General features: G+C 53.8%; 1 protein-coding gene and 1 long non-coding RNA gene across 12 annotated transcripts in view; one reads left to right on the forward strand and one right to left on the reverse strand.

Annotated features, from left to right (window-relative positions):
* Positions 1-21,271, reverse strand: part of SYT12 (synaptotagmin 12) — a 42,456-nt gene that overhangs the window by 21,040 nt on the left and 145 nt on the right. For 5 of the 11 annotated variants that reach the window (XR_013403518.1, XR_013403519.1, XM_028833181.2 and 2 more), the window contains exons 1-2: positions 8,865-9,452; positions 2,197-2,253 (exon numbers count right to left, since the gene is read on the reverse strand). The exons of 2 other annotated variants lie outside the window; for them this stretch is intronic. Coding sequence is in view for 4 of the 9 variants with exons in the window: in XM_015113600.3 (XP_014969086.2) it covers positions 2,197-2,230 (34 nt within the window). In the remaining 5 variants the exon portion in view is untranslated. Of the gene's footprint in view, positions 1-2,196; positions 2,254-4,545; positions 4,854-8,864; positions 9,453-21,271 lie in introns of those variants that run through there. 4 more of the 11 variants (XM_077962085.1, XM_028833180.2, XM_077962082.1 and 1 more) reach the window with 3 other exon arrangements.
* LOC144334098 (uncharacterized) lies at positions 13,187-18,754 on the forward strand. Its single transcript, XR_013403522.1, has 5 exons — positions 13,187-13,267; positions 15,025-15,232; positions 15,621-17,253; positions 17,606-17,945; positions 18,479-18,754. It is a non-coding gene; the product is annotated as an uncharacterized LOC144334098 (long non-coding RNA).

Raw genomic sequence — 21,271 nt, forward strand, 5'->3', positions numbered from 1 at the left:
ATTTATTCTAAAGGGAAAATCCCAACAAGTTTTATGTCTGGGATGAGTCATCGAGGCTGTATTTATAACAGCAGAAATCTGGAAACAGCCTGAAGGTCCCACCGAGGGGGCCAGGGAGGGCTGGTGGCACTGTCTTGGGAGGAAATGTCACTGGCCTTTGAGCATGACAATTGAGGTCATTAGGATGGCACTGTGGCAATGCAGAGACACATTTCTGGCATTGTTAAGAGAGGAAAAAAAATGAATCCCCAACACGGTCTAATCACACAATTGTGATGTGTGTAAAAGTAACGCAGCACATAGTCACGGGCTGGGCAGACCAGGGGAAAACAGAAGGAATGGGTAATGATAATGGAAGGGCCGTGAAGAAACCCTCCTTCCTCCTGCTCCTGTTGACAGAATGTCACCTGTGGGCTAAATACACCCGTAACAAAGAGATCCACAGAGGCTCCCGGGCCCTGCCCTGCCAAGGCTTGGCATGTTCTGGGAGTCCTGGGAACAGGGTCACAGCACGGCTGGGTGGTAGCCGGGGGTTGGCCAGAGGGCAGGACCGGAGGCCCAAGGTCTCCGAGCAGGCTGTGGGTACAGCCAGGTGGCAAAGCAGGTTCAGGCTCCCCTGTGCCTGAGGCTCTTGGGAGCTGAAGGATGAAACCCATGCCCGGTGTGGCAGAAAAGGGGGCAGGGCTGGGGGCACAGAAGGAAAAGCCCCAGGAAGGTGGCATGAAATGACAATTCACATTCATTTGTTTACTGATTTTATGGAATACCAGTCTTTGGGTGATATTGGAAGTGGGGTCTAGGCTAAGACCGGAAACGAGGGGGACGAGGAGGAGGAGGAATAACTCCCCTTATGAAGCACTTACTATTTATGATTTGCCAGGTCCTGTTCTAAGCACGTCACATATATTAACCCATCCAGTCAAGGCAATCCTGTGAGGTTGGTTCTATTGCTTTCCCCATTTTACAGATGAGGAAGCTGAGGGACAGAGGAAAGATCTGCCTCCAGACAGACTGGGTCCAGATTTGCACCTGTAACTCTGACACCAGGCCCCAGGACTCAGGCAAGCAGAGGCAGAGGCAGAGGCAGGGAACAACTCCAGGCCAGGAGAACAGCATGTGCAAAGCCCTGGCGCTGGGAGAGTGGCGTCTGCACTGTGCTGGGCGCTGCACATCCATCAGCTCTCTAAATCTTCCCAACAGCCCTGAGGCAAGGCTCATCGTTTGCATTTTACAGATGAGTAAGTAGAAGCTCAGGTTTCACCACTTGCCCAAGGCCATACAGATAGGGGGTGGGGTGTGGGGGACTAAACCTGTGAGCCCGAGGGTGAAAAGTGATGGGAAAACCCAGGCACACCCTTCAGATCAGCCCTGGGCTTCCCAGGGGCTGTGTTAGGGTAGGACCTGGAGTGATGGGGAGCCTGGGCCTGGGAGTCAGGAGACCTGAGGGCACGTCCTGACCCCGTTACTCTCTGAGCCTCACTTCTCCCATCTGTGAATGGGGAGAAGAACAAAGGGAGAAAAGACGGCTGGTGTGTTTCAGCTCTGACCCCATCTACCGTCCATGGGGAGGGCTGCAGGAGTATGTCTGGAGTCTTGAGGCATCTCCGGGCCAGCTCCCATCTCCCTGCTGGGGCACAGGGTGACAGGGTGGGAGCAATGGCCCTGGACTGGGTGGCCTCTATTTTTTTTTCCTAATGAGATAGAGTCTCACTCTGTCGCCCAGGCTGGAAAGCTGGAGTGCAGTGGTGTGATCTCAGCTCACCATAGCTTCTGTCTCCGGACTGGGTGGTCTCTGAGTTTAATGCCTCATGAATCTAACATTGACCTTCCTGGATTTATTTTCCCTTGGCTACTTGACAGCCTCCACAAAAGGCCTCGGTGAGTGGATTCCGACTCACAGGCTCATCCCCAGGGTGCAGCAGGACGAGGGTCTCCCTGGGGACCCTCTCAAGTGAAAGAGAGAAAGTCACTTTAACAGGAAGGAGTCACTTGAGTGGCAAGATGAGGAGATGGCAGACTGGGCCAAGCTTGATGTCCCCAGGGCTGTCTGACCTTGGGCAAGTCACTGACTGCCCTTGACAGTGAAGGCAATAATGGCAAGGACAAATTACTCATGTCCCACAGACACCTCCCACCCAGGCCTGGGGTAAGGGTCTCGTAGGCGTGATCCAGGAGGGGCTTGCCCTGGGCACTCACCGCTCAGATGGTATTCTGCCACATCCACTGCCATGGTGCCTGCTGTGGTGACTGTGACTGGAAGGGAAAAGAGAGTAAGCGGATAGGGCTGCAGAGAGTCAGCGTCCCGTCCCCAGGTCCTGGCCTCCCGGCACGCGCGTGCCGGTCATCCAGAGCTTACACTCCGCTATAAAGGGCGTGCTACCAAAGGGAGGCTTGGCATTTGAAGAAATGGTGTTTAAAGCTCTTTTCAAGCATTCTAAGACTCTTTTCAGGATTGCCAGATAAAACATAGGATGCCCAGTGGCATGTGAATTTCAGATTTTGCTTTGTTTTCTTTTTTCTTCTTCTTTTCTTTTTTTAGATGGAGTCTCTCTTTGTTGCCCAGGCTAGAGTGCAGTGGCGCGATCTTGGCTCACTACAGCCTCTGCCTCCTGGGTTCAAGTGATCTCCTGCCTCAGCCTCCCAAGTAGCTGGGATGACAGCCATGTGCCACCACACCCGGCTAATTTTTGTATTTTTAGTAGAGATGGGGTTTCACCATGTTGGCCAGGCTGATCTCAAACTCCTGACCTCATGTGATCCACCAGCCTCGGTCTCCCAAAGTGCTGAGATTACAGGTGTGAGCCACCGTGCCCGGCCAAATTTCAAATCAGCTTTTAATATGTGTGTCCCAAATAGTCCATAGGACATATCTACACCAAAATCTTTTCCATTGTTCATCCAAAATGTCAATGCTCCTGGGCGACCTGTTTTTGTATTTGCCAAATTTGCAACCCCAGCTCATTTCCATCCTAACAACATCAGGCTGACCAGCGGCGACGCGGTAGGCGACTCATAAGAGCAAGGCACCCCTGGCTTGAGCCGGAGCCTTCCTTCAAATGCTTCCATTTTGATTGGGAAAGAAAGGCTGCATCTCTGCAATATTCTATTATCAGTCCTTTCACTGCTTGGCATGGTTTCTTCCCCACCCCACCCTCCATCCCCAGCTTTTAGGAACAACTGAAGTTGTTCTAGAAAGGTCTGGGAGCTCCTACAATCCATTACCTGAAGCTAGGCAACTGCTCATTGTTTTATTATTGTGTTAAGAAGTAAATCTGGCTCACGGATGTGTTCTCGATGGGTGCGTGTGGGGAGTCCTGGAAAAGGGAAACTGGGATGGGCTGCGCTGATCTCAGGTCAAGGGCGCAGAGGGCCAGGATAATGCCCACCCCAACCTCTGGATTCCCGTGTAGTTCAGAGAGGTGGTTACACACAGTAAGCCTGCAGGCCTGGTGCAGGGTGGTAGGGCGAGGGGAAGGGGACGTGAGAACTGCAGAGTGATGGCCTGGCCCGAGGGCCGCTGCCTTTCTGCCCCAGCAGGAATGCCACCCACTGCGGCTTGATCTTCTGGCACTTTAAAGAAAAGCCAGATACCTGAATTTTTTACATGCACTTTCCTGAGTTTTAAAGGCAGCAACCAATTTGCAAAAAATCCAAACACCATTCAGGTGCAGTATAAAAAGTCCTCGGGGAGCGTGACCCACTAGTTCCTGACCCCTTGGAGCATCCTGTAGGTTCCCTTTGGGACAGGGGTTGAATCAGAGGGTAAAGCTAAGGCCCTCAACATTTTCAGGAACCCCGGGGTTCTCCCCAATCTGTGGCTTTGGAGTCAAGAAGCTGGGGTGCCATGCTTCAGTCAGGGTCATCCAGCACATTTGGGATGCCATAAGTCCTAGTCCACCCCCTTAAGTCCGGGGGTGCCCAGGAGCCTCGAGAAGCAGGTCAGGTAAGTTGCACAGCCAGCTCCTGGCTCCCAGCTCTCCTGATGCTGCCCCCACTCCCACAAGGAGATGTGCGTTGTCATGGAGATGGAAGGGCGGTGCTAAGCCAGGAAGGGCTTCATCCGTCCTGACTAGAGTGGAAACTCATTCCTGGGCCTGGGCTGGAGATAATGATAGGAATAGGCAACTTTGCCGAGCACTTCTTATACATCAAGCCCCGTTCTAAGCACTTTGCTTATATCTGACCTCATTTAATCCTCCTAACAGCCCCATGAGGTAGGTACTATTATTATCTCTGGTTTGTGGGTGAGAGTCCCAGGGCGTAATTTGCCCCAGGCCACGCAGCTAATAAACTGTTCAACCCAGGCCGTCTGGCTCCATGCTCCTAACCACTGTGCCTCTCTGCAGGTGGGCATATGGTTTCCAAAAAGTTTCCTAAGAATCTGCCAGTCAAATGGGTCACCGGGTCCCTGTCCAAGGTGGTCCTAGCTCCTGGCGGAAGCTGGCCTGGATACGCTGAAACACACGCTAACGTGCACACACACACCTCCCAGCCTGCTGCTGCCTTGCCGGGAATCAGATAAGCCATCGGCTTTTTCCTGCTTACCTGGCACAAGCTGACTTTGCAAGAGTGGAGCCAAGCTGGGACAGCCAATGCCAGCAGCATACGAGCAAGGTATGCAAGGCAAAGTACATCCCACGGCACAACAGGCGTGGTATGGGACAAAGCCTCAAGCTGCATCCGGCCTCTGGCTGTCCGGGGCCCCATCACCTCCATGGCTGGTCCAGCTCAGACCCCAGACTCCCATGCTGTCTGTTCTCTCCTCTCCCTTTAACACGACATCCTTTCCCAGGGAGCTGAGATTTCAGTGAGGGTGTGAATCACTGCTAGGCACACCCAACAGAAGTTCCTTTTTTTCTTTTTTTTTTTTTTGAGACAGAGCCTCACTCTGTCACCCAGGCTTGAATGCAGTGGCACGATCTCAGCTCACTGCAATCTCTGCCTCCCAGGTTCAAGCAATTTTCCTGCCTCAACCTCCCAAGTAGCTGGGATTAGAGGCATGCGCCACTATGCCCAGCTAATTTTTGTATTTTTAATAGAGATGGGGTTTCTCCACGTTGGCCGGGATGGTCTCAGAACTCCTGACCTCAAGTGATCCTCCCGCCTTGGCCTCCCAAAGTGCTAGGATTACAGGCGTGAGCCACCGCCCCTGGCTTCCAGACAGAAGTTCCAGCCTGGTGCCCTGTGAAGGCAGAATCTCATCTGCCTGAGTGGAGGGAGAAGAGAACTGCGGGAGAGGTGGAGGCTCCTAGAGGGGGTCATCCTGAGCACAGGGTTTGTAGTCAGCTGCACCCAGCTCTGACTCCCATATCTGCCCCTGGCTAGCTGCAGCGGCCTTGGGCAATTTTCTTAGTCTCTTAGAGCCTCAGTTCCCCATCTGTAAAGCAGATGTGAGGCTGCCAGGAGGGTGGAATGAGAAGGTACGTGTAGTCAGGCTTGGTACGTATTGGCTGCTGTGGTTAGCAGCCTGGTGATGGCCCACACAGGCCCCCTAATCCCTAGTCTGGGCAGTGTGGGCAGCATCGCCAGCCTACAGATGTGTTGATTTGTCTTACATTTAAGTGAGTTGCCAGCCTTTTAAAATTGAAAAATTTAGCTGGGTGCAGTGGGTTGTGCCTGCAGTCCCAGCTACTGGGGAGGCTGATGTGGGAAGATCTCCTGAGCCCAGGAGTTCAAAACTAGTCTGGACAACATAGTCAGACTGTGCCTCAAAAGAAAGCAGTGTGCGGTGAGGGGGGACTTTCCCATTAAAAAATTGATTTAAAAAGGATTTCCAGCTTCCCTTTGAAAGTTAGAAGATCTGGCCAGGCGCAGTGGCTCATGCCTGTAATCCCAGTACTTTGGGAGGTCGGGAGCACCTGAGGTCGGGAGTTCAAGACCAGCCTGACCCACACGGAGAAACCCCAACTCTATTAAAAATATAAAATTAGCTGGGCTTGGTGGCACATGCCTATAATCCCAGCTACTTGGAAAGGCTGAGTCAGAAAATCGCTTAAACCTGGGAGGTGGAGGTTGCAGAGAGCCGAGATCGCACCATTGCACTCCAGCCTGGGCAACAAGGGCAAAACTCCGTCTCAAAAAAATAAAAAAGTTAGAAGATCTGGGGACAATGGGTTTGCATCTCCCGACTCCAGCAGGAGTTGGAGCTAAGTCAGCTCTGCCCCTTCCCTGGCTGCATCCTTCTATTCACTGCTAGAATCTGTTGGCCCCTAGACGCATCCCTGTTCATGAGCTACTTTTGTTTTTTTTTTTCTTTTTTTTGAGACGGAGTTTTGCTCTTTTATCCAGGCTGGAATGAAGTGGCACGATCTCACCAAGCCCAGCAAAGCTATGGGAGATTAAGAGAGGTTAAGTGACTTGCCCAAAGCCACACAGCCAGCAGTGGTAGAGCTGGGCCTGGCAGCCATTCCTGCTGCTCAGTCCAGCCCCTCTTTCATTAGCAGTGACAACCCTCATGTCATCTTCCCCATCCGTAAGACCCATGGGGCAAATCCTGTTACTACCCCATCCTCCACAGACTGTCCTCCACAGAGGACGAGAGGGAGGCTCAGAGAAGGGCAGTGAATTGGCCCAAGGTCACCCAACCAGTGAGCAGGAAGCCGAGACCAAGTTGCAAGTGCTGGCTGTACAGCAGGTACCCTTCTCAACAGCTTTGCTCACTTTGAGACCCCCTGACTCCATCTCACCTGGGACGACCTCAGTGGGCTCCCGCTGGCAGCCTGGAGGTCTGCCAGGCAGAGGGACTGTGGCTTTGGCTAGAAGAGGATAGCGACAAGGTACAGTAGGACCAGGGCAGCCTGTGACCAGAGCGTCCCCGGTGTCCAGACACACAGCAAAGAGCATAACATGGGGACCAGAGTGGCTCCAGACCCTCACTGAGCTCCCAGATTGCACATCCCACCCCCTGCAGCACCCCTCCCCATCCGACCAATTCGTTCAGTCCCAAACCCCCAGACCCTAAACTGCACAGAGCTTACTCATTGAAAACAGCTCTAGGTTCAAATTCCAGCTCGATCATACCTACCTAGCCATATCTCCTTACTGCTGCATGCAAGTGGACATAATATGTGCTAAGTGCTTAGCACTGTGCCTGGTTGTAGTAGGTACACAATGTGGACATGATGATTCAATGGATTAATGGATCTCCCTTTTACAGATGAGGAAGCTGGGGCCCGAGGTCACCTAGCATACAAGTAGCAACACCGGGATTGGTGCCAGGGTGCAATGGATCTGGGCCTGGGCTCTTGGCCACCATGCTGACTCCTGACCAGGCAGGCCTTTTGGGGTGGGGAGTTAGAAGAGCCCCCCACTTCCCCTGGCTTTGCTGGAATCAGACCATGGCAGAGGCCCCTCCTGGGCTTGTCAGAGAATTGGCTTTCCAAGAACGCTGTGCCTCGGCAGGGGAGAGGGGCCTTCTGTCCCTGCCCTCTGCTCCACCCCACCTCCTTGCCCAGTGTCCTCACATCATTCTCTGGCTAGCAAGGGAATGGGAAGGGTTGGGAGGTGGGCCCAGGAGAGCCTCACTCTTCAAGCTGTGAGCCTCTTCAGGATCTTTAGGTTGAAACCTTTTCAAGTCCCCCTCCTCCGCTTTCTCAGATAACCACATCCTGCTGCCATCCCCCAAACAGCCCACAGAAACCGCAGGACAGACTGGCTGGGAGGTGCTGGCTGGCATTTCTTGGGCACCTACTGTGTGACTTGCCCTGTGTCATCTCAGCACCACGGCCCTCTGAGGGGGCTGCTACCCTGCTCCTTGCACTGGAGAGGAAACTGAGGTGCAGTGTGGGCAGCACTGCCAGCCTACAGATGTGTCTTATTTGTCAGTCAGTCACCAGAGCTGACAAGTGGCAGAGTCCGGGTTTGAAACCCAGGCTAGGAGCCCCCACTCTGCAGAGCTGCTTAGGAAAGCTTTCAGACTTCAGAGTAGGGAGGCTGGGGGCTTGGGGACTTGTCCTAACCCTTCTTCACACTGGCTATGGTAACTTGGGTGGGTCTCCTGCCCTCTCTGAGCCTCAGTTTCCCATTTCTAATAGGAAGCACTATTGCTGCTGCGCTCTAAAACTGTAACCCCCTGATGGGGAGAAGGAGCTGACATTCCATGGTGCAGCTTTCCCAGGCTTTTGGCAATGGAGGAGGGCGGCACACAGTCTCTCTGCAGCCCCTGGAAGAGGGCTCCCAGGATGGCCAGTTTAGGGCCTTCCACCCACAGGCCAGGCTCCCGGCCCCCCACCTCCCTCCCCGCACTTCAGCCCAAATCTACAGCCTTGAGGCCCTGAGTCTGGGCAAGCTTCCTCCCCTGCCCCGCCGTACCCCTCTCCTAAGCTCTGGAAAGCCCCCCACTCAGGCTGGTGCCACCGGAGGCTGAGGGTCATCTCTGGCTCTTCACACAGCCAGTGCCTCCTTGGGCTGGGGTGCAACGTTTCCCTCCAGATTGGGACGGTTCCCGCAGACCCAGAGCTCCTGCCTCGGGAACCCCCAGGGTGTATGGGGACCGGAGTGTCGGGAGGGGGTGTGAAGCCAGAGCAGGGACAGTGAGGACAGTCAGGTTGCTGAATGCGAAAGTGAGGGGCGTGTGTGCAGCGTGGGCGCGGGGAGGCGTGTAAATGGTGGGGTGAGCCGCGTGTGTGCACACGCGGGGCGTGCGATGCGATGCGCACTGCGCGGAGTGGCTGGGCCGGGTAAGGGCGCCCAGCGTGCGCGGTGCCCGGCATTCGTTCGTGTGCAAGCGCCGCGCGGAGGTGCAGGCGCGCAGAGTGCGCGGGGCTCTGGGGTCCCGGGCCCCGGACCTGAGGAGGGGGCTGCGTGCGTCCGCGATCAGGGTGTGATCCCGGCCGCGCACGGGGGTCGTCGGGGTGCGTACTCACCCGGGCTCCGCGGAGGGGCCGCCGCTCCGGCTGGGCTCCAGCTGCCGGCCCGCCTCCCGCAGCGCGCACGCACCTGCGCCTAGCCCGGCCGCCGGCGGCAACGCCACCCCTGCAGTGTCGCCGGGCGCCCGCCTCCGAGGGACGCGGCGCGGGCCAGGGGCTCGGCCGGGCCGGAGCGGTGGACCGGAGCTGCGCTGCAGTCCGGGCACGCTCCCAGGAGCCCGCCGCGCGCTCCCTCGCGCTCGCCCGCTCGCCCGCTCGCTCCCTCTTTAATTTAAAGTGACAACCTCGAGCGCTGTCTCTGCTCCCGGGGTCCGAGCTGGAGATCCCCAAACGCGTCTGGGATCCAGGGACGCCCTGAGGCCAAGCCCAACCCCTCGCTCCCAGGACTGGGGACAGGGATGGGTGGGGATGTGCCCACAGGCCTCTGAGAGGCAGGCCAAGCACTGGACTCAGAGCCAGCCGGCCTGGGTTCTAGCCCCAGCCTTCGCGCTCTGGGTTATCCTGTTCCCTTTCTAGGCCTCAGTTTCTTTACCTTAAAAACGGACCCGATACCGCGCACCTCCGGGAGCCAAAGAAAACACCGACAGGAGGCGCAGCGGAAAGTTTCCCCTTTTCTGAATGGACAATTACTCCCTCCCACCACGACTGAGCTGTAACTGTAGGTCAGCTCTGTGCTGGTGCCTTACAACATCATCTCAGTCCTCACTGTGGCCTAGTCTGGTCGTGGTGACTCCATTTTTTACATGAAGAAACAGGCTCAGAGAGGTGACCAAGATCACAGAGCCAAAGGTCAGAGCCAGAATTGAACCCACGTCTGTGTGACTTCAAACTCCATACCTTTAACCACTAAGGGGTCGTGCTTTCTCTCCCAAAGGAATGAATGAATCATTCAGGAGATATTTATGACGCCCCCGCAGGGGCTGGGCACAGTGCCAGGTGTGGGCGATCTCCCATCTTCCGGGAACAGGGGACAGGTCCCTCCCTGCCCGCGCAGTCTGGCAGTGAGGCACGGCTTGCATTGGGAGGGGCTGGGTGCGGGGGAAGTGCCACATGTTGTGGGCACAGTAACCAGGGGAGCAGGCTGGGTGGACACCTGGGGAGACCTCTCCAATGGTCTGGGATGGGGTGAGGATCCCAGATGGGGAGCAAGTGTGCAAGGGTGGCAGTGCTTCCTGGCTCATCCACACTCTGGGCCTTTAGAGCTGAGGGCAGCCTGTGGGCACTGACCTCTCAGTGGAGGCTGGGTCTGTGCTGGCCTGGTGCAGTGCAGGCATCCTTGGTCTAGAAGACAGGGCGCTGGGGAGCCCTAGAAAGAGAGCTGCATCTGGCTAACACGGTGAAACCCCGTCTCTACTAAAAATACAAAAAAATTAGCCAGGCATGGTGGCGGGCACCTGTAGTCCCAGCTACTCGGGAGGCTGAGGCAGGAGAATGGCGCGAACCCGAGAGGCAGAGCTTGCAGTAAGCCAAGATCGCGCCATTGCACTCCAGCATGGGCGACAGAGCCAGACTCCATCTCAAAAAAAAAAAAGAAAAGAAAAAAAGAAAGAGAGCTGCATCCTACCCTCACCCACAGGGGGCGCTTTTGTCTTCATTTCATTTCCTGGACCTGGAACAGAACAAATAGAAAGGGCATTTTATGGGGCGGGAGGGCCTGGGTAATGGGCCCTGAGCTTTCACTGCCATTTCCCATTTAACTCAACCTTCACAGCCAGCTGCAGCTTTGGTACGACTGAGTCCATTTGAGTCCATTTTCTTCGCAGGACACCCAGGCCTGGGGAATGAATGGCCGAGTTCCTGGTTTGGAAGGGAGTTGGGAGTCAGACACATCATCAGGGCATAAAAGGGGCCAGACTCTAATAGGGGATTCTACCCAAGCAACAAAAGACAAAGTTGAGGCCAGCACAGTGGCTCAAGCCTGTAATCCCAGCACTTTGGGAGGCTGAGGTAGGCGGGTCACTTGAGGCCAGGAGTTCGAGACCAGCCTGGCCAACATGGTGAAACCCTGTCTCCACTAAAAATACCTGTAGTCCCAGCTACTCTGGAGGCTGAGGGAAGATAATTGCTTCAACCTGGGAGGCGGAGGCTGCGGTGAGCCGAGATTGGCCTGGGCAACAGAGCGAGACTCCATCTTAAAAAACAAAAAAGCAAAGTTGAGGCTGGTCCAGTTGTGGTGTCACCCTGGGGAGCTGATGCAGGGGCGGGAGTGAGCTTGAAATGAGATCTTGTCAATTTCATGTTGAACACCCTTCAGTGATCAGAAAAGTGTACACGGGTACACCAAAAGACAAGGCTAGAATGTTCACAGTAGCCCCAAACAGGAGACCACAAATGCCGCTTATGAATCGAATGCATAGATGCATTGTGGTATAGTGACACAATGGAAGACTGTGCCATTAAGAAGAGAAGCAAAACTACAACCACTGATGAAAGGTGAATGAATCCACCAAGTGCAGTGGCTCACGCCTGTAATTCTAGTACTTTGGGAGGCCAAGGTGGGTGTATTGCCTGAGCTCAGTTCGAGACCAGCCTGGGCAACGTGGTGAAATGTTGTCTCTACTGAAAAATACAAAAGTAGCTGGGCGTGGTGGTGGGTGCCTGTAATCCCAGCTACTCAGGAGGCTGAGGCAGGAGAATCGCTTGAAACCAGGAGGTGGAGATTGCAGTGAGCCGAGATCACGCCACTGCACTCCAGCCTGGGCGACAGAGACTCCGTCTAAAAAAAAAAAAAGGTGGGTGAATCTCACAAATGTACTGCTGAGCTAAAGAAGCTGGACACAGAGAACACTGCTGATAGTTCCATTTATAAGAGGTTCAAAGACAAGGAAAACTACTCCGTGCATGGGACTCTGCTCCCCATGGGGGTGGTGACTAGAGGGGCCTACGGGAGGATGCTGGGGTGCTGGTCACACTCTGGTTTTGATCTCAGTGCCCATCTCCTGGGTGTGTTCACTTTGTGAAAATTCATGGCATTGTACACTTATGATTTGTATACCTTTGTGCATGTGTGATTTGCTTCAGTACAATTTACAAAAGCAAAAACATCTCATGTGGCTGCATACTGCGCTGGAAATGGAAGCCAAACTCCTTTCTGGGGCCTACAGGCCCTGCTGGCCTCTCTGAACTTTCATGCCACCATCCCTGTCACCTGCTGAGCTCCTGCCTCCTGGGCCTTCTGGCCTTCCCGATGCCTGCCAAGCCATTTTCCGCCTCAGGGACTCTCCCTTGCTGGTCCCTCTGCTTGGAGTGTTTTCCCTGCTCTCACCAATGGCTTCCTCCAACTTCTGTGCATCACACCCTACAGAGGTCACCTCCTCTGAGCGAAGCCCCTACTCATTCTTCCTTGGCCTTTGGGACACTTGGGACCGCTTCCTGAAGAGCAGGGCACCTCAGGGGAGGCCCCACCCTGAGGTCTGGCCCAAAGGATGCTCCATCTGAGCACCATAGAGATGCTGTGCGTGGAGTCAGTGACACTTACAGGTGAAGAGACTAGAAAGAAAAGGCTCCCAAGGCCACACAGCTGGGCCCTAAGACCAGCGCTGCAGCCAGCGGCTCTCTACTTTTTTTTTTTGAGACAGGGTCTCACTCTGTCACCCAGGCTAGAGTGCAGTGGCACAAAGATGGCTTACTGCAGCCTTGACCACCCAGACTCAGGTGATCCTCCCACCTCAGCCTTCTGAGTAGCTGGGATTACCGGCTCGCACCACCACGCATGGCTAATTTTTTGTATTTTTGTAGAGATGGGGTTTCGACACATTGCCCAGGTTGGTCATGAACTCCTGGGCTCAAGTGATCCCCCCTCCTCGGCCTCCCAGAGTGTCGGTGATACAGTTTGGCTGTGTCCCCACCCAAATCTCATCTTGGATTGTAGTTCCCATAATTCCCACGTGTTGTAGGAGGGACCCAGTGGGAAATAATTAAATCATGGGGGCCGGTTTCCCCCATACTGTTCTCGTGGTAGTAAATCTCATGAGATCTGATGGATTTTGTGATTTTTTGAGATGGAGTTTCGCTCTTGTTACCCAGGCTGGAGAGCAAAGGCACGATCTTGGCTCACTGCAACCTCCACCTCCCGGGTTCAAGCGATTCTCCTGCCTGAACCTCCCGAGTAGCTGAGATTACAGGCATATGCCACCATGCCCAGCTAATTTTGTATTTTTAGTAGAGACGGGGTTTCTCCATGTTGATCAGGCTGGTCTTGAGCTTCCTGAGGTGATCCGCCCACCTCAGCCTCCCAAAGTCCTGGGATTACAGGCATGAGTCACTGTGCCCGGCGATCTGATGGTTTTATAAGGGGAAACCCCTTTCCCTTGGCTCTCATTTTCTCTCGTCTGCCACCATGTAAGACGTGCTTTTTGCCTTCTGCCATGATCGTGAGGCCTCCCCAGCCACATGGAACTGTGAGTCCTTTAAACCTCTCTTTCTTTATAAATTGCCCAGTCTTGTGTACGTGTTTATGAGCAGCATGAAAATGGATGAATACAGTTAGAACTGTAGGCGTTGAGCCACTGCACTCGGCCTCAGTTCTTCACTTTCCAGGCCCTGGCTCAGCTCATGAGGCACCAGCCACGTGTCTGCCCTGTGCATCCCACAGGCCCAACTCTTTCACTTCTTTTTTCTTTTTCTTTTTTAAGAGACAGAATCTTGCTTTGTCACCCAGGCTGAAATGTGGTGGCAAGACCATGGCTCATTGCAGACTTGAATTACAGGGCTCAAGCCATTCTTCCACCTCAGCCTCCTAAATAGCTGGGACTACAGGCACATGTCACCATGCCCAGCTATTTTTCTTTTATCTTTTTCTTTTTGGTATTGCTCCTTGTGGAGCAGGGCTACCCCACAGGCAGTGTACCCAGAGTAGCCAGCCCAACTATTGAAAAAAAAAATTTTTTTTTCTTTTTTTGAGACAGAGTTTCGCTCTTGTCCCCCAGGCTGGAATGCAGTGGCAGGATCTCAGCTCACTGCAACCTCTGCCTCCCAAATTCAAGAGATTCTCCTGCCTCAGTCTCCCGAGTAGTTGGGATTACAGGCACGTGCCACCACACCTGGCTAATTTTTGTATTTTTTAGTAGAGATGGGGGTTTCACCATGTTGACCAGGCTGGTCTCGAACTCCTGACCTTAAGTGATCCACCTGCCTCGGCCTCCCAAAGCACTAGGATTACATGCGTGAGCCACCGCGCCCGGCCTTTTAAATTATTTTTGAAATGTAGCCTCACTCTTGTCCCCTAGGCTGGAGTGCAATGGTGCAATATCGGTTCACTGCAACCTCCACCTCCTGGGTTCAAGTGATTCTCCTGCCTCAGCCTCCCAAGTAGCTGGAATTACAGGCACCTGCCACCACACCCAGCTAATTTTTGTATTTTTAGTAGAGTCGGGGTTCCACCATGTTGGCCAGGCTGGTCTCGAACTCCTGACCTCAGGTGATCTGCCTGCCTCAGCCTCCCAAAGTGCTGGAATTACAGGCATCCAGCCTTTAAAATTTTTTGTTGTGGCCGGGTGAGGTGGCTCACTCCTTGGAGAGAAAGCGCTTCCCTTTCCCTTCTCTTTGTTCCCAGATGGGACTCCCATCATGCCACAACCTGCCTGATGGCCCCCCTGCCTCCATGCCAGGGTAAGGATGTGGCCCCTGGAAGCAGCTGTCTATAACACAGGTCCTTGGAGAGCAGCCCATGGGGTGCAGAGAGGATGCTGAGGAGCTGGGCCTGCATTGGAGGCCAGCACTCATGGGGCCAGGCTGAGGCCAGCAGGGGTGGCAGGGACTTGCTTTCCCGCGCTGGCCTTGGCTGCCCTGCCCTCCTGTTGTGATCCCTTCCCCAGGGACTACTGGTCTCTATTTCCAAAAGACACCTGCGCTGCCTCTCCACCTGTTACCGGGATCCCCTTGGTTGGGGGAAGCTTAAGAAGGAGCCGCAGCTCTGGATGCAAGGCAGGGATCTCCCATTGCTGCTGGAAAGTAAGGGGCCGGAGAGACCGAATGGGGTGTAGGACAGTTTACTCAAGGTGTACACCAGCTCGGTGGACTCACATCTAGAAAGTTTGAGCACTAGACGAAGAAAGCAGTTGTCTTTTAAGTAGTTTGTGGCAGGAGCTACATGATGCAGGAATATTTTACAGTGACATTATTGTTATTTTTTAATTTTTTTACTTGCCCATTCCAGCCACCCTGCACACACCCAAAGCAGTCTGGCTGCCACCAGCCTCCAGGGAGCATCAAGAGTGGGAGTGAGGAGACCATGAGGATCCCTGCTGCCTTGGAGGGCAGGACAGGGAACCTGGCCAGGTTTGTGGGCCACGGACAGCCAGCCAGGGCACCTAGGCCCCTCTGGGTTCTCAGGCACCCATGCCACACCTCGATGCTGTCTCCATGTGAGTCAAAACGGCCTTGGGGCCTGCCTGCTACCCCCACCCCCACCCCTAGTCCTACCCCCACTATGATCCCTCAGCCCCTTATTGTCCAGTCTGGGTCTCACCCACAAGGCCCCAAGCTTCCACCAGCTCCCCGTTGCTGGGTCCCCTGCCTGGCTCACAGGATGGCCTCAGTGCCTGGCAGAGGGCAGCCCGGCAGGAGCTGCTGCTCCAACCCTTTCCAGAGAAGCTGGTGCTGGGAGCTTCAGGGAAGCCAGCCCTTGGATCTGTGGGCCCTCACCTGTTCCCCGCCCCCATACTCAGCTCCGCTCCCCCGGGCATCTGCTCGGGGCGCACTGCTTGGATTCCCAATCATCAAATCCATTAACAAGATCTTCCCTCCTTCCAGTGAGCACTTTCCATGGGATGTGGAGGTGAAGGGGACACCCTCCCTGATTCCAGACACATCTACACACATCTAGGCTGATGGGATGGTTGCAGCGAGTTGACTTGTGATCCTCCAAAAAGATACATCGGGGTCCTAACACCTAGCACTTGCGACTGTCATCTTTTTTGGAAACAAGGTCTTTGCAGATGTAATTAAGTGAAAGATCTCAAGATGTAATCACTCTAGATTTACAGTGGGCCATACATGCGATGGGTGGTGTCCTTATAAGAAAGAAAACGGGGACGTCTTAGTCACGAAGGCACAGAGAGAGAAGGCCACGTGGAGACGGAGGCAGGGGCTGGAGTCATGAAATCCTCAGCCAAGGAACACCAAGAGTTGCTGGCAGCCCCCGGAAACTAGGACAGAGGCCTGGGATGGATTCTCCAGAGAGCCTCTGGAGGGAACCAGCCCTGCCAACACCTTGATTCTGGGCTCTGGCCTCCAGAACTGTGAGAGAATTAATTTCTGGTTTTGTAAGCTGCCAAGGTTGCAGTAATTTGTCATGGCTGCCCCAGGAAAGGAACGCAGATGACATTAGCCCCAGCCTGTGCTAAGGGCGCTGAGCAGACTGCAGCCGAGTGGAGGGCAGGGAGGCCCTGCCCCGGGAGCCACACTTGACAGGGGCCTGTAACCTTATGGGAAGACACACAGACAGGGGAGGATCCATTCAGTAATGAGGTAACTGGCTGGTGGGACCCCGGCCCAGGGAGGGGGCTTGTGGGCCAGGAGCCTCGAAGGGTGAATGGGATGGGCTCAAGGACTAAAGGCCTTGACTGTCAGGGTTGGGGGCTGGGACAAACAGGAGAGAGACAGGAGCCCTCGCTGAAGACCAGAAAGGCCCAGACACTCACTCAGCTCCTGGAAGGGCTGCAGGGAGAAAGGGAAGAAGGTGCAACCCTGCCAGGCCCTGAGCACCAGCGCCCTGAGGAAGCTGCAGGGAGGCAGGTATCAGCTCGGCAGACTACAAGAACTTGCATGGCCAGGGCCCCCACAGTGAAAATGACCCCGAGATGGGGCAAGCTCCCCATCAAGGGAGATATATAAATAAGAGTGCCTGGTAGGGATCCTAGCCCCAACTAAGTTATGTTACGGGTGGTTCCTGAAGAGCCCTTTGCAACCTGAGACACTACATACTGCCTGGCTGGGCTGCTCCTCTCCACTCTGTGTGTCAATTACACTGAATTGATCAGGCTCAAGCCACTTATACCCACTTTCCTTCTGGACTCTGGGGCCTGCGCCTGTGAGGACAGGGACTCACTCCTGGAGACCCAGAATTCAGGAATGACCGGCAGATTCCCAACCTCCTCCCAAAGGAAAGGATGACCCCCCCAGGTCTCAAAAGCCTTATCTTTTCACAGTCCCCTCCCTTTGAAGGAAGAAACACAACAGCCCCCTTTCAGTGTGTGGTTACTTCATGCTAAATCTCTGACACAGCACGTGTGGTTAAGAACACTGAAGTCGCTGTGTGACCTTGGATTAGTTCCTTACCGTCTCTGTGCCTCAGTTTCCTCCACTGCAAAATATAGTTAATAACTGTGCCAACCTCCTAGATGAGTGAGACCCTCAAATGAGATCCTGAAAAGTGATGCTCTTAGCATTTTATTTTATTTTATTTTTTTTATTTTTATTTTTTATTTATTTATTTATTTATTTTTTTGAGGCGGAGTCTCGCTCTGTCGCCCAGGCTGGAGTGCAGTGGCGCGATCTCGGCTCACTGCAAGCTCCGCCTCCCGGGTTCCCGCCATTCTCCTGCCTCAGCCTCCCGAGTAGCTGGGACTACAGGCGCCGCCACCACGCCCGGCTAATTTTTTTGTATTTTTAGTGGAGACGGGGTTTCATTGTGTTAGCCAGGATGGTCTCGATCTCCTGACCTCGTGATCCGCCCGTCTCGGCCTCCCAAAGTGCTGGGATTACAGGCTTGAGCCACCGCGTCCGGCCGCTCTTAGCATTTTAAGGCTGACAGAGAACCAGCTCCAGTGCTGACTTCAAGGTCCGTTTGCCTCATTTCCCTGCTGATATTTATAAGCACTTACATTTTCAGAGGGATGCTGGTCTGAGGGCCAATGAATGAGACAGACCCTACCCTCTTGGACTCATAATCTGATGGAAGAAGCCAACTCATAGCCAAGAAGTCACAAGGCGCTGTGATGTGGCAGCACAAAGGTGGAGTAGTTCACTCAGTCTGAGGCGGGAGGGCTTCAGAGAGCATTTCTTGGAGGAGGTGACTTTTATTTATTTATTATTATTTTTAAATTTTTGGAGACGGAGTCTCACTCTGTCGTCCAGGCTGGAGTGCAGTGGTACAATCTCGGCTCACTGCAACCTCCACCTCCCGGGTTCAAGCGATTCTCCTGCCTCAGACTCCCCAGTAGCTGGGACAACAGGCACCCACCACCACGCCTGGCTACTTTTTGTATTTTTAGTAGAGGCAAGGTTTCACCATGTTGGCCAGGCTGGTCTCAATTCCTGACCTCAGGTGATCTACCCCGCCTCGGGCTCCCAAAGTGCTGGGATTACAGGTGTGAGCCACCATGCCTGACTGGAGGTGACTTTTAAACCAAGACCTGGGCCGGGTACAGTGGCTCACACCTGTAATCCCAGCACTTTGTGAGGCTGAGGTGGGCAGATCACGAGGTCAGGAGTTTGAGATCAGCCTGGCCAACATGGTAAAATCCCATCTCTACTAAAAATACAAAAATTAGCTGGACGTGGTGGTGCGTGCCAGTAATCCCACCTACTCAGGAGGCTGAGGCAGGAGAATCGCTTGAACCCGGGAGGCAGAGGTTGCAGTGAGCCAAGATCGTGCCACTGTACTCCAGTCCGGGTGACAGAGCAAAACTACGTCTCCAAAAAACAAAACAAAACAAAAAGCAAACAAAAAAAACCCAAAAAACAAAACCAAGACCTGAAAGATGATCAGGCATCAGCCAGGCAAGGTGGGTGGGAAAAGACAGCCCAAGCAGAGGAAACTGGGCAGATACCAAGAGACTCTGTGGAGGGCTTTTCATAGCCTACTGCCTTGGACCCAGTGTGGAAAGAGCCGACAATGCCTGGCATCTGGGGAAAATGATTGGCTTCCAAATAAGAAAACAAAATGAGACTGGAGGAGGTGGCTCACGCCTGTAATCCCAGCACTTTGGGAGGCCCAGGCAGGTAGATCACCTGAGGTCAGGAGTTCGAGATCAGCCTGACCAACATGGTGAGACCTCATCTCTACTAAAAATACAAAAATTAGCCGGACATGGTAGCACGCACCTGTAATCCCAGCTGTTCAAGAGGCTGAGGTAGGAGAATTGCTTGAACCCAGGAGGTAGAGGTTGCAGTGAGCCAAGATCGTGCCATTGCATTCCTGACCAAAACTCCATCTCAAAAAAAAAAAGAAAATCAAAGTTAATACGTGTATACTTTATTATTTCATTTCATTTTGTTAGAGATGGGGGTCTCATTATGTTGCCCAGGCTGGATTCAAACTCTTGAGCTCAGGTGACCCTCCCCGTCAGCCTCCCAAGAAGCTGGGGCTATAGGTAGGTTCCACTGCACCTAGCTAAAGTTAATATTTGATCATGCACAAATATGTTGCCAACGAGAATACTGCACCTGAACATAGTGTAATAAAAAATTCTACTTACTGTGACATACGACGTGTGTTTGTGTGATGTGTGACATGTTTGTGTGGCGTGCTATGGGATGAGGCCTTTAGGAGACAGAAGACCCAGGCCCTAGGCAAAGTCTTAAATGGCTCTGACCCCAAAATTCTTTCTCCACTTTCCCAGGTCTGGAATTCCTTTGTTTCAACTTGTTCTAGGAGTCAAGACAAAAAAAAGGTGTGGGCACCATCACTGATAGACCCCTGGTAACATAGGACAACCAGAAGCACCACAGGAACGCATCTCCTGACCCCTCCACAGGCTCTGAGTCACAGCTGGAAGCTGCCCTTCCCCAGGTTGCTCGGGGACAGGTCCCAGGCCCTCACTGGCATGAGCAGGATGCAGGGCAGCCACAGAAGGCATTTGGAGGTGGTGGCAGGTGTCACCAGCAGGGTACTGGGCAGCCAGTTAACATGGAGCCGGAACAGGTCTGGCAAGACAAAGGGGCATGAGCTCAGGGTTGGGCCCAGGGCCCAGGGCCCAGGGAGGGGTGGGGGGGACCTGAGGGTTACTGGGGCTTGGCTACATCATGCTGTCCACTGTCTGGACACTGCCCCCATCTTGGCTGCAATCTCTCCTGCCCGGCCCTTGGGGCCCAGCATGTTAGAGCTGGAGCCTGGACCTGGGCGAGGTGGCCAGCTCCAGAAGTCACACTGCCACCACCCGCCTCACCACGAGGGAGTCTGGGAGATAAATGGCACAGATGTTGCTGTGGGGCAGAATGGATGAGTGGAGATGATGCTTCAGGGTAATCCCTAGGACTCAGTTCTGTCTTTTTCTAGCCTGGGAGGGACAAAACATTGTCCTCTACATGTCTCCATCAAGCCAGAAATCAAAGGTCAAATGGTTTCAGTGTTTTCTTTTCTTTTTTTTTTTTTTTTTTTGAGACGGAGTCTCGCTGTGTCGCCCAGGCTGGGGTGCAGTGGCGTGATCTTGGCTCACTGCAAGCTCCGCCTCCCAGGTTCACCCCATTCTCCTGCCTCAGCCTCAGAGTAGCTGGGACTACAGGCGCCCGCAACCACGCCCGGCTAGTTTTTTGTATTTTTAGTAGAGACGGGGTTTCACCATGTTAGCCAGGGATGGTCTCGATCTCCTGACCTCGTGATCCACCCGCCTCGGCCTCCCAAAGTGCTGGGATTACAGGCTTGAGCCACCGTGCCCGGCCGGTTTCAGTGTTTTCTTACTGTCACTTCAGCTTCTTGTCCAGCTGTCACTGTCCTTGGGCCATACACTTTAAGCTTCCGCCACCACCATGCCCTACTCACTGTTTCTCAAACACACCAAGCCCTTTCTTGCCTCCATGCTTTTACTCAATGCAGTTCCTTTTGCCTGGAACACCTTCTATTTGCTTCTTTCCAGAGGATGTAAACTCTTCATCCTTTAAAACTCTCTCCCACGAAGACTTCCGTAAATGCTCCAGCAAGTCACTCACTCCCCTTTCCTGGACTCTCCCTCTAACACATTTACAGTGTCTGTCCTGGAATTATTTGTTCCTGTGCCTGTTCCTACTAGACGCTGGGAACCTGAAGCATAGATGAGGTGTCTTATTCATCTCTCTAGCCTTCAGGCCCAGCATATAGCAGGTGCTTTGTCAGTATTTAAAAATCAAGAGCCGGGGCCGGGCGCAATGGCTCACGCCTATAATCCCAGCACTTTGGGAGGCTGAGGTGGATGGATTGCTTTAGGCTAGGAGTTCAAGACCAGCCCGGCCAACATGGTGAAACCCAGTCTCTACTAAATATACAAAAATTAGCCAGGTGTGGGGGCGCACACCTGTAGTCCCAGCTACTCAGGAGGCTGAGGCATGAGAATTGCTTGAGCCTGGGAGGTAGAGGTTGCAGAGCCAAGATCGAGCCACTGCCCTCCAGCCTTTTTCAGAAAAAAAAAAAAAAAAAATCAATCAAAGGTGGGGCATAGTGACTCACACCTGTAACCCCAGCACTTCAGGAGGCCAAGGCATCGGGA

The sequence above is a fragment of the Macaca mulatta genome, chromosome 14 (genome assembly GCF_049350105.2).
Source record: "Macaca mulatta isolate MMU2019108-1 chromosome 14, T2T-MMU8v2.0, whole genome shotgun sequence".
Taxonomy (NCBI): domain Eukaryota; kingdom Metazoa; phylum Chordata; class Mammalia; order Primates; family Cercopithecidae; genus Macaca; species Macaca mulatta.